This window comes from Oreochromis aureus, linkage group 3 (genome assembly GCF_013358895.1).
Source record: "Oreochromis aureus strain Israel breed Guangdong linkage group 3, ZZ_aureus, whole genome shotgun sequence".
Classification (NCBI taxonomy): Eukaryota; Metazoa; Chordata; class Actinopteri; order Cichliformes; family Cichlidae; genus Oreochromis; species Oreochromis aureus.
The window spans coordinates 75,893,035-75,905,514 of NC_052944.1; the positions used below are offsets into that span (position 1 = coordinate 75,893,035).

At 40.5% G+C, this 12,480-nt stretch overlaps 1 protein-coding gene across 1 annotated transcript; it reads right to left on the minus strand.

Annotated features, from left to right (window-relative positions):
• Window positions 1–263: 263 nt before the first annotated feature.
• On the minus strand, window positions 264–2,931 carry LOC120439220 (coxsackievirus and adenovirus receptor homolog). Its single transcript, XM_039609997.1, has 4 exons — window positions 2,862–2,931; window positions 2,362–2,694; window positions 990–1,325; window positions 264–751 (listed from the first exon to the last, which is right to left on the minus strand). Exons 1-4 carry the CDS (start codon window positions 2,929–2,931, stop codon window positions 546–548), a joined length of 945 nt encoding a protein of 314 aa, XP_039465931.1. The 3' UTR covers window positions 264–545.
• Window positions 2,932–12,480: the final 9,549 nt, after the last annotated feature.

Genomic DNA, 12,480 nt, shown 5'->3' on the forward strand with positions numbered 1-12,480 from the left:
GAAGTGCTACAGGTGCATCAGCACAAAGACCCACAGATGGAAAACCATTTTTTCCGCAAAGGGCATAACTACCCTGTACTCACACATGCACTGATAACGCAGATATTGCGATAAGCAACACAACATCTGAGACTGTATGCACATGAATCTTTAGTTTCCGACCGACCATCTCCACCAATTGAGCTGTACTCAAGCAGTAATAAAAAATACATCAAATGTTCAGATTTTAGATCAACATTCATTCATGAACATTTATTTTGCATTATTTTCAAATGTACAAATCCCAGATTCAGTCAATCATCTGTCAGCAGCTGATCAGTGGATCCTGAACACTGAGACAGATAAGTGATTGTCTCTAACATACAGTGCTTCATCTACACTCTTATTGTTGCACAGTGTTGGTGTTGTTGAGTCAGTGAGCTTATGTAATTATGCTGTAATAACTCAATAATTCTAATTTGTGTGGTTCATAACTCACAGAATAAGATGAGTTTACAAACAGTTGCTGAACCTGAAATTTAAAATACAGAAACACTCACAGAAGATCAAACTTTGGATGTTTCTAATCTACAGCCTGTCCTCAGATCATACAACTGCTGTGGGGTCTGATGAGGTCGATTAGCATTTGGCCCCCGGGACAGTCTATATGTGTATGTGCAAAATCCAACAACAGCAATCACAAGACAAAGTGAGAGAGCAAATCCCACTCCAAAAACCATCCATTCATCCCCTGGGCGAGGTTTTGGTGGACCTGCAGGTGAGAAACAGGTGTGAGGTGTCAGCTGTCAGGTAGGTGATGAGTGAAGAACAGAACAGAATCCATTTCCTCTTCAAACTGCTGTCAGACATTATCTACTGCACTCTGATCACATCACTCAGACCAGCTGCTTTCTACAAAGTCTCATCAACAACATCTTTAGAAACAAACATCAACAACCAGGAAGCAGCTTCACCTCTGATCACACACACACTCAACTCTACTCACTCACCTGGAGGATCAACAACCAGGTAGATGCTGCTAATGAGGTCACTCCGGTGTGCTCGGCTAATGATGACTTTACATAGGTATGTTCCAGCATCATTACTCGTCACATTCTTCAGAATCAAAGACACGTCTCCATCCTTCATCTGTCTGTCCTGCAGATCCACACGATTCTTAAAAGATGGATGCTGGTTGACTGGACGAAAGTGTCCATCCTCATAACGATACACAGAGTCAAATCCCAGGTCATCTCTGGTCCAACCTATGTATTTGACATTGCTGTCTGGAGCTCGACATGGCAGAATGACATCCTGTCCAGACTCAGCTGTGATGAAATTGAAGACTGAAAGAGGAAATAACACAGAGCAGAGAGGTTAAAGGTCAAAACACAACCGTTCACTTCTACAGCAGCCAATCAGAGAGAAGAGCGGGGGAGAGGGAGACCACCCTGCTTTATTTCCAAATTTCAAGATATTTTACAGCTGTCAAACAATAATGGAGTGAAGTTATTCATTCAGTTAAAGCATCACAGATTTGTCTGCCAGGTTCAAAGCTGTAAAATCAGACCTGGTTTCCCATTGTACAGTGACAGGATGAGGTTATAACATGCAGTTCTGTGGTTTTCATCAATTATACCGAAACTGGTCCAATCAGAAACCAGCACACATAAACAGAGGGAGTATTAAGTGGATCAAAATAAAATCAAACCAACAAATGTGTCACAGTGTAGGGATTTATAACAAGATGTTTTTACTCTAAATATGTTTATTCCTTTAATGTTCAGTGTGACCTGGTAATTTTAACCCTTACACACTGGTTTCACATAAAAGTCAATTATTCCCTTTATAATAGGTTTTACAGCTCATTATGAATTATAGAACGATGTAGAATGTGTAATTAGCCTATCTGCTGTTAATAAATTGATGATTAATGATTAATTCAGATTTCAGGGAGAAGAGATGGCGGTTAGGTTACCAAACATGAAGAGTCAGACAAACAGCAAAGTGGAGCAGCGCCACACAGTCGCAGCAGCCATGTCTGTGTTCTTAGCTCCTGATCCCACACTCAGGCTGGCATAACACGCATTTAGGACACGCTGTTAAAATGCCCATACTCGACTTTTAACGCTGATTTGATCATATCCAAGGTTTACGTAAAACTATAAGTAACGGAATGATGTCGCTGCATTTTAGTGATGTTTGAAAGCTCGGACAGAAGTTTGTTTTGCTTTTTTTGTTTTATTTTCTGTTTTGTGTTTTAATCACTCAGACCAGCTGCTTTCTACAAAGTCTCTTCAACAACATCTTTAGAAACAAACATCAACAACCAGGAAGCAGCTTCACCTCTGATCACACACACACTCAACTCTACTCACTCACCTGGAGGAACAGAAACATGAAGGTCAATGATATTTCTGGTGGAATTACCCCCGAATGATCTCATGACATTACACTCATATGTTCCAATGTCATTAATCTTCACTTCCCTTATAATCAAAGACAGATTTCCATCCTTCATCTGTCTGTCCTGCAGATGCGCCCGGTTCTCAAAAGATGGATGCAGACTGTCTGGAAAAACTTCACCACGGCGGTGTTTGAGTACACAGTCAACTCCCAGGTTAACTCTTTCCCACTTTACATATTGGATGTCACCTACAGCTTGACATGGCAGGACGATGTTCTGTCCAACTTTAACTTCCATCCTCTCGAGATCTCAAAGGGCAAAAAACACAAAGCAGTGAGGTTAAAGATCAAGGTACAACTGTTCACTTCTACAGCAGCCAATCAGAGTTATTTCAAAATTTAACGCGTGATCCAGGCCGATCCTCCTCACTCCTCTCCACCTCAGAGATAACTGTTTTGTAGCGGTTAAATCTCACCTGCAGAGAAGATCATGGAGAGTCCGATAAAAAGCAAAGTGGAGCAGCGCCACGCAGTCACAGCAGCCATGTTCATCTCCTTAACTCCTGATCCCACACTCAGGCTGGTACATCACTCATTTAAGAAGCTGTTAAAACGCCTACACCCGACTTTTATTGCTGATTTGATCAAATCCGAAGTTTACGTAAGCAACGGACTGATGACATGTTTTAGTGACATTTGACAGCTGGGACAGAAGAGTGCAACAACAAAAAAGGGAAGTAGACACACCCGATGAATGGTGGTTTTTCATATGGGTGATATGAGCCATTGCCCAAGCAGGTGTTCTGACAAACCATCCTACTTTGACAAAACGTCCTACTGAAAGTAGTTTATGCAAATTTCTGCTGTCACAGATTGATTCCAGCAAAAATTTAAATAGGTATGATGGTTTGACACTTAACGTTGCCCATCAGAGTATGCTTGTAGCTCATATTTATGAAGCCAGGATGGTTTGCCACTACATTTTACCTGTTAAAGTATGCTTGTAGTTCACATTCACAAAGGTAGGATGGTTTGGCACTTAATTTTATCCGCCAGAGTATTTTTCTAGCTAATATTCACAAAGGTAGGACGGTTTGCCACTGAATTTCGTGTTGTACGCATGCGCAGAAACAACGAATTCTCAGAACAGCTCCATCGTGATGGGGGCGGCATGTGGGCATCGGTAAAAAAAAAAAAAGTTGCTCACACCCATGCTGCCCCGACATCATGCCAGCGCATTTTTGTGCTTGCATGGGCACCCATCATTTTTTTTTTCTATTTCCCATTTGCTGGGAGTAAGGGCGCCCTTTGTTTGCGAGGTGCGCCTGCTGCTTGCTGCAAAGGGAGGTGAGAGCGGGACGTCGGGGGATTCTCTTGCTGGCTGGAGTGGCATCTAATAACCAGCTAGAAAAATAAAACAACATAAAAACAAACCAACAAACAGAAACAACAACAACACCAGACACTATGATACAGACTAAAAATTTGAACCGATGTGTTTTTTTCTAAATTCTATCGCACATATGGGTGAAAAGTGAGCGCGAGGGCCCTTGGTGCGCCTGCTTGTAGTTGCTGTCACTGCTGAGCTGAAGTCTCACACACAACCTGTTGAAAGGAGAGGGGGTGAGCTGCTTCCAGTACATTTCATTCATAATATTGTCAATACAAGCCCATTATGTATGATGATTTTTTTTACTGGGTTGTGCGAAATCCCTGAAAAAAACTCCTATACAAAGCGAATCTGTGAACTAAGGTGTAGTTCTGTTAGGTTAAGTTGTGGTGATCCTCGGGTTGGGGGATGGGTGTTCATACTGGAGTGCATATTAAAACCAATGGAAGATGGACAAGAAAAGTTCAAAGCCATCGGGTCCTCAGTTTAGAAAAAATAGAAAAGAAGAGGAGGAGAAACGAGCAAAAGAAACAGGTAAGCACATGTGTCATTGGATTTTGGCAGGTCATGTATCCTGAAACAATCAGAATCAGAATACTTTAATAATCCGTAAGAAAATTATGTGGGTTACAGTTGCTCCAAGAAGAAATTTACAGACTAAGCTATATAAATAATACAATATGTTAGGGATTTTACACATTTAAAGTCGAAAAGAGTGTGTGAAGAAAGGGTGTAAATATTGCCGTTGCTGTGTCGTTCAGTGGTGCATCATGGGTTATCTCATTCTCTCACTGAACGTGCTCCTGTGACTAGCCAGCACGTCATGGCGTGGGTGGGAGGTATTATCCATGATTGTCCTTATGTTGGACAACATCCCCCTCTCAGACCCCACCCTAACGGAGTCCAGCTCCATCCCCACAACATTACTGGCCTTGTGGATGAGCTTATTTAGTCTGTTGGTGTCTGTGACCCTCAACCTGCTGTTCCAGCATGCACCAGCAGGATAGCACTGGCCAGACAGATTGTTCGCCCTGGGCACCAAAAAGGCTAGGACCACCCCTGCACCCAATCCTAAATTTCACAGCCTCTGTTTTTATTTTAATTACAGCTCACACGATTTAAGTTTTTAAAAGTTTAGTGTCTCTCAGTTATCCAATGGCACAGATATTAAAACACTAAAGAACATTAAAAACTGGACCTAAGACATGTTGGGCGATCGTGGCTCAAGAGTTGGGAGTTCGCCTTGTAATCGGAAGGTTACCGGTTCGAGCCCCGGCTCGGACAGTCTCGGTCGTTGTGTCCTTGGGCAAGACACTTCACCCGTTGCCTACTGGTGGTGGTCAGAGGGCCCGGTGGCGCCAGTGTCCGGCAGCCTCGCCTCTGTCAGTGCGCCCCAGGGTGGCTGTGGCTACAACGTAGCTTGCCATCACCAGTGTGTGAATGTGTGTGTGAATGGGTGGATGACTGGATATGTAAAGCGCTTTGGGGTCCTTAGGGACTAGAAGGCGCTATATAAATACAGGCCATTTACCGTTTACAGGAACTGCTACACACAAACCAGGAAATAACCAGTGCTCAGATGACGCATGCTGTTTAAAATAATAATTATGTCTAACTAAAAACAGGAATGTATCCTGGCAGGTGCCTCTCCGTGATTGGTGCATCCAGGGGGACGGATCGTACCGATTGGCTAATGACCAGGAGACAGCATATAAGAAGGCACCGCCATGGACGACCAGTCATTCATCCTCAGCCCATCCCAACTGGCAGACTGTGTGTTCACTGTTCAGTAATGTTTGTTTAATGCAGGAGCAAGTAGGGGTGGACCCCTGTGGACTGCCTTTTTATTTGATTAGAGTTTTCTCCTGTTTTTGTTAGTTAGGGAGGTAAGTCATTGGTTTGGTTTAATTCTTTTGAATAGGTAAGTTTGATTTATCCCTGAGATAGGCTCCATTTCGTTTGTTGTTTTGGCTTTAGGTTCACCCCGAAGTTATAATTCACTCCCTTCCTTTGTTTCTAAATTCACTCATTGTAAATAAATCACTTTGAAAAAGTATTAATTGCGTGATGTGCTGCTTGGGGTCGGACGGGGATGGATCACCCTTATGTTATGGTCTGGCCGTGCTTAGACGGGCCATAACAGTAGTAAACAGGGACATCCTCCTGCTGTTTCTGTGCAGTACACACCTGAGCCGGTCACCCTAATATTTCTGTTGTCTTACCTCTTTCTCATATCTTTCTTCTGTCTGATTAAAATACACAAAGTATGTCCTTGTGATCATAAAGTACACTGTTTAAATGCTGCAACTTAACACACATCTCAGTAGTGTGCTAGGAAGAGGAGGAGGAAGAGGAGCCAGCCAGCTGAGTGATGGAAAGGAGAACACAAGGAGAAGAGACGGCTGTTTTCTTTTCATGGAGGACTAGTGGCAAAGTTTAAAATAACCTTACAGTAATGTTGTCATCACAGGGGGTTGTTTGGCTGTTTTTAGTGGAAAAGTACTCGTACCCTTCAGGTAAGCATAGAAGTTGATTAGTGTTCCTGGAATTTTATTTATTTTCTTCGGTTTAGCACAGAGTTTGACCTGCATCTCTGTGATTGGACTTTAGTCAGAACTCTTTGAAAAGCCTGCACGGTGAACATGACTTTTCATTGTCGTGCAAACATATTTCAAGTTAGGATGAAGCAATATGTCAGAGGTGCAGATCACACTAGCATCGCATTTACAAGATTTTTGGAAAACTTACTCTAAACCTGAGATCGAGGCCTCTGAGAACTAAACTCATAAATGATTTTTAGTAGACACACCCATTTAATAAAATTTAAACTCGAGATATCACAAACATGCATTTCCACGGAGAAGACGATGTGTCAACCTGAAGGGTTGACTTTCGTATCTGAGTTTGTTTAGTACAATAAAGTTAATATTCATTATGATCACAGTAACAACTTTCTTAAATGTCATCTCTGTTTAGATAATTACAATGAACAAAAAACATAAATGCAACACATTTATTTGTGTTGTGTTGGCCCATGGTGGCAGTGGGATTATGGACAAACGACAAGTTCTCACCAACACAGATTTAGACAGATTTATGAACAATATTTGATAGTAATGGGTCCTTTGTAGGGATGCAACGATACCAATTTTTTCAAACCGATCCGATACCGATACTTAGATCTGAGTACTTGCCGATACCGAGTACAAAATCCGATACTTCTACCACACACAAGTTAAACTTAACCAGTAGTAAAGAAACGACCCCAGACAACTCTTTAACACAAACGAAACGTTTACTGAACGTAAGGGCAGAGACAAATACTGTACAACACATCCCTTTTTTAAACTCAAATGATATTCCAATTCCTTAACCAAATGAAATACACTGTATAAATGAAATAATTCCCTTTCAAATTATATTAAACAACCCAACTTATGTTATCACCTTTTGGTAAGTGACTCACTAATATACACTCCAAAACACGTTATATAACTCCACTAAACATACAATATTCACATGGGGGCCCCACACACACTCACATTCACACTTGTTGCAGGCCTGTTTGCTGCTCACGCCGGACGATGGAGAAAAATCCTCTTCTCCCCAGTAAGAGCACAAAAGTCTGACTTACAGTTCCGTTGCTCGGTAGGTCGCCGTTCACCAGTCCCACACTAAATCCACTCCCTGCGGACCCGATGCTGTCTCTGCTACAGCGCGTTAGCCCGTCACTGTCCAGCTCTCCGACAGTCTATAGCGGCTGCCGCCGTGGCGCAGCCAAGCAGTCCGGGCTAGCCTTTAGCCTCGACGGTCTTAGCTGGAAACACAGATTTCCACGGTGGTGCTACCGTTGAAACAAAAAGTCACTTCACCCACACTCTGTTGCGAAGCTCCCACACGGTTAGCTTTCTAGTCACACACTCTTTTGTGCTAGTTAACCTCAGTAAAACTAGCGGAGTCTCCCACTTTGGCTCAGCTAACCTCGTGCATCTCTCCATACCGTTCTCTTCTCCTCCTCCATTGCAACAGATACACAGGTCCCGTTATATGCTACCTTCACGGGCCTCCAGAAAATTAGAACTCTGAACAATATTTTAACTCCTTCAGAGTTACATACCATACAATAATACTTTATGATTAACATAACAGTTTGATTGCTCTAATTAATTACCTGTATTTACCTTGTGACATATTACAGGGCAAATTAAATTCAGGGTACAGTTACATCACATAACTGTGAACACCTTATGTTACCGTGGCGTTCAAGTCCATGGGAATTATGAGTATCTACTCCCAAATTCCCATCCGGGCTACATTAGTATCGGTTCATGGTATCGGTTAACTTTTACGAGTACGAGTACGCGCGCATTTTACAGTATCGGCCCGATACCCGATACCAGTATCGGTATCGGTGCATCCCTAGTCCTTTGTGTATGTAGAAAATGTTTCATATCTTCAAGTTCAGCTCATTTATTTATTTAATACATTTATTAAACTAACAACACTTCCTGGCTTCACTGATCTGTCCGTGGGTCCTCTTGGACACGTAAAATTCATTCCACAACCATAATCATACAGTTTTATACTGTTTGCTAAAAAGGTTGGTTTAGTTTTTCTCAAGTAGTAAGTATTTAATTTGTTTATTGTTCTTGGTGTAGTATTTATGGCAGCAGGATGAGTCAAAATCACCTGCAGTGTATTTTCATTGTAATGATTTAACAGGCCAGTCTGTTCACATAAGGCTCACCAATGTTTTTAGGAGAATTCCATCATCTATCTTCATGTTCATTTGGTCACATTTTGTCTGAAATAAGAACAAGAATTCAGCCACACAAACACAACAAATATCACTAACTGTGTGTCTTAATCCTTTTCAAAAAGTCCGTTATTACTGTGAGTCATTCTTACAGTTGTGAAACTACAGCAGTAAATTCATGCTGCTGACAGCAGCTGTGAAATGATGTTTCCTTTGTTCTGTGAAGTGTTTCAGTTTGCAGTAAAGAGAAACTGGCAGGTTTCTGACCTGCACCAAATGTTCCTCTTTTATTTTCCACAGAAATGTCCCCTCTTACCTCTGCTCCTTCATAACAGAAGTGTTAAAATAATAGGACAGTAAAAGGTCTTCATGGTTATCTTAACAGCATCACTTAGATAGATGTAAATGGCCTGTATTTATATAGCGCTTTACACATCCATTCACCCATTCACACACTGGTGTATAAAGATACTATCTATCTATCCATATGTCTATATACATACATATATATATGTATATATATATATATATATATATATATATATATATATATATATATATATATATATATATATATATATATATATATATATATATATATATATATATCTCTCTCTCTCTCTCTCTATATATATATATATATATATACATATATCTCTCTCTCTCTCTCTCTCTCTATATATATATATATATATATATATATATATATATATATATATATATATATCTCTCTCTCTCTCTCTCTCTCTCTCTCTCTCTACATATATATATATATATATATATATATATATATATATATATATATATATCTCTCTCTCTCTCTCTCTCTCTCTCTCTCTCTCTCTCTATATATATATATATATATATATATATATATATATATATATATATATATATATCTCTCTATCTCTCTCTATATATCTCTCTCTATCTCTCTCTCTCTCTCTAGAGAGAGAGAGAGAGAGAGATAGATAGATATATATATATATGAAAACACCCAGCACGCCCCTACGGGTGGTTTATCCTTTTTATCCCTCAAGCTCGGGTCCTCTAACAGAGGCCTGGGAGCTTGAGGGTCCTGCGCAGTATCTTAGCTGTTCCCAGGACTGCGCTCTGCAATTTTGTGTACGACTAAAGCAGAAGCCACCAGTGCAATGTGAGCCCAAATTATCTACAGCATACAAAACAAGGTTCCTTTAACTACAGTTTTATCTATTTATTTCCATAACCTAAAGCATTAACAACTTCAAAGGCATCTTGGTATAGCATTAGTTTGAAACATAATGGATTTTGGTAAAAAAAAAAAAAAAAAAGTAATACTTTTGAATATCTGACCATCACTAATGTCACACAGTACATCTGATGAAGACTCAGCTGATTCCTCACCTGTTACACATATCTGGATCCCTTGACCGCCTCACAAAGCTTGGAAATACCCTCATCAGATAATGTGGTTTCAGTTTTAAGAAGTGTAGTGAGCTTATTCAGAGTATATGACTGACCCAACTCATTTTTTTTTAAAATTTCCTCTACAATGGTCGGGATGGCAGAAGCAGGTCGCAATGAAATACATAACCCCTCAGTGACTTCACTGACTTGCATGCCACAAAAATCAAAAAGGAACATTGTCTTTAGCTGCTCCTGGTAAATTAAACTGGCGTTTGTTTCACAGTAAAGCTAGCTAAAATCTTCAACCTGCTGCATTAGCATGAACTTTCCAGAAAACTAAACAGGACTGAAGGCGAAGCGTAACAGAGGAACGCTTTCAATGCAACAAGAAAACTAAACGAACTATGGTTACAGCTGATATACGTTTCAAGTTTACTTGAGTTAGATTTGTTCTTGAAACTCAAAATATCAAGTACAAAAATGTGGATATAACATAAAAACATTTATCATTGGTACTTAAAAATATTTATCTAAAGCTAATAAATACAGTGTGTTTCATTAACTTTTCTTTTTGAGTTTTAGTTACTTAAAATATTTTATGTAATCAGTTTCACCAAAAGTTTTGAGTTAAATTAACTTATTGGGTTTTACAGTGTTTAAAAAACAAATAACCATCAGAACAAGGAGGCCCAGGTACAGCTGCTCATTATCTTTGACTGTGGACAGAGACAAGCGAATTGCTTGTAAACCCTGTTTACAGCCATCATGCTAAGCTAAGCTGAAAAAAGACACCATGACTCAAACTCAGATTTCAGTCTTGTGATGGATTAATAAAGTGTTTTCTGTAAAGTCAACAGTTCCCTTAGAGAGATATGATCAGCAGTATGTGAGGGCGGTTATAGATCTGTGTTCCTCTTTGTACTGACACTGCAGGAATACAACTATATTGTTTTTTCTCATGACATGAATGTTATGTTACATCAATCACAAGTGTTTAGCAATATGTATTTATTATTTTTTTGTCTTTATGACAACAAATATCTTGCACATTGTAGCAAACCAGTCTGCACGGCCATGACAAAAGGATGCCATAGCTGTGCAGCTGTGTGTGTGTGTGTGTGTGTGTGTGTGTGTGTAGTCAGTACCCTTAGTGGTGTAAATGAGTGCATGGGTGAAGAAATGTTGTACACAGTGTTGTTTAGTGTAGAAACCCAAATCAAGTGACACCTGCCACACAAACAGGCCCAGAAGAAAGCACGGCGTGTTTGTGAGAGAACAGGGACCTGTTTGAGAGACTCTTTGTATAAAGATCCAGCAGGTGGCAGCAAAAGAGCTTCACCTACAAACATGTGCCTCTGACCTTTTAGCATGGTTGATCCTCCCACGATCGTTCCTGTTTTTCCAAAGAATTTCATCTCTGTGGTAATGTCAGCAGAAATGCACACTTACAGAAAGTTTCCAGCCTTAAAGGCTGACTGACAAGTTTCATTTTGGAATTTCAGTTTTTCAGTTAGAACATTCATCTACATGTGTGGATGTTAACCAAACTATAACTGTAACCCTCTGAATTTAAATTTTTTATCTGAAAGACTGAAATAATAGTTCTTTTCAAACAGTTACTATTGCTCTAAATAAATCCCAGAAATCCGCAAAAGCTCTTAGAAAGTTCAGGAAACAGAGAAAAAAAAGTCAATTTAAACAAAAGCTTGAATCCTTTCCAAAGTTATGCATCTCTCTTTAAAATAAGAGAGGGATGGGGGAGAGAATGATAGAAGAAAAGGCAGTTGTGCAGCCAGTGGCAGTCCTGTTTGGTGCCCTGGGCAAACCCTTAACCCTAGCAGAATCAACTTTTGGAGATCCTCCATCGAACACACTGTAAACACTGCAATAGTTAGACCCTTTTAACACATGGTCTTTTCTACTCTTTAATATTATTTTCAATTTTCTTGTTATTTATTTATAATCACCTCTGTTAAACCTTGATATTTATAATTGATTGATATGTATATCTAGTGCTATTTCTTAAGCCAGCCAGAGACGCCCCGGTCCCCCCGCCCTCTCCTCCCTGTGCCACAAGCAGCAGGCCCACCTCACAAACGGAGGGCGCCCTTACTCCCAGCAAATGTGCGATAGAAAACCGGTGGGTGCCTATGCCATCCCACAAATGCGCTGCCATGATGTCGGGGCAGGCTCCAGGCCCCGGCAAGCAGCCACCAAGGAGTGAGCCGGTGGGTACCTGGATGCCCACCCCTGAACACAAAGACCCACCAACGCACCGATGTCTGAGGGCGTCCACCACTGGCAGGGGAAATGGTGGGGGGAGATAGGCCTTGTTACGGGTTCAGAATTGGTGGGGAGTACAAAGGCAAGACAGTCCAGAAGATTTGGGTCGAAGTGATCTTTTATTGAAGTACACGCGCGGGAAGACAGTCACTGCATTCATCAGCAAGAGTCTTCACCAAAATTATACTTCAGACTGTTTTTATAGCATCAGGGTATTATGACGCCTTTCTAGCGCTTTACAAGCACATAATTTGCATGTACAGAACATTCATGTATT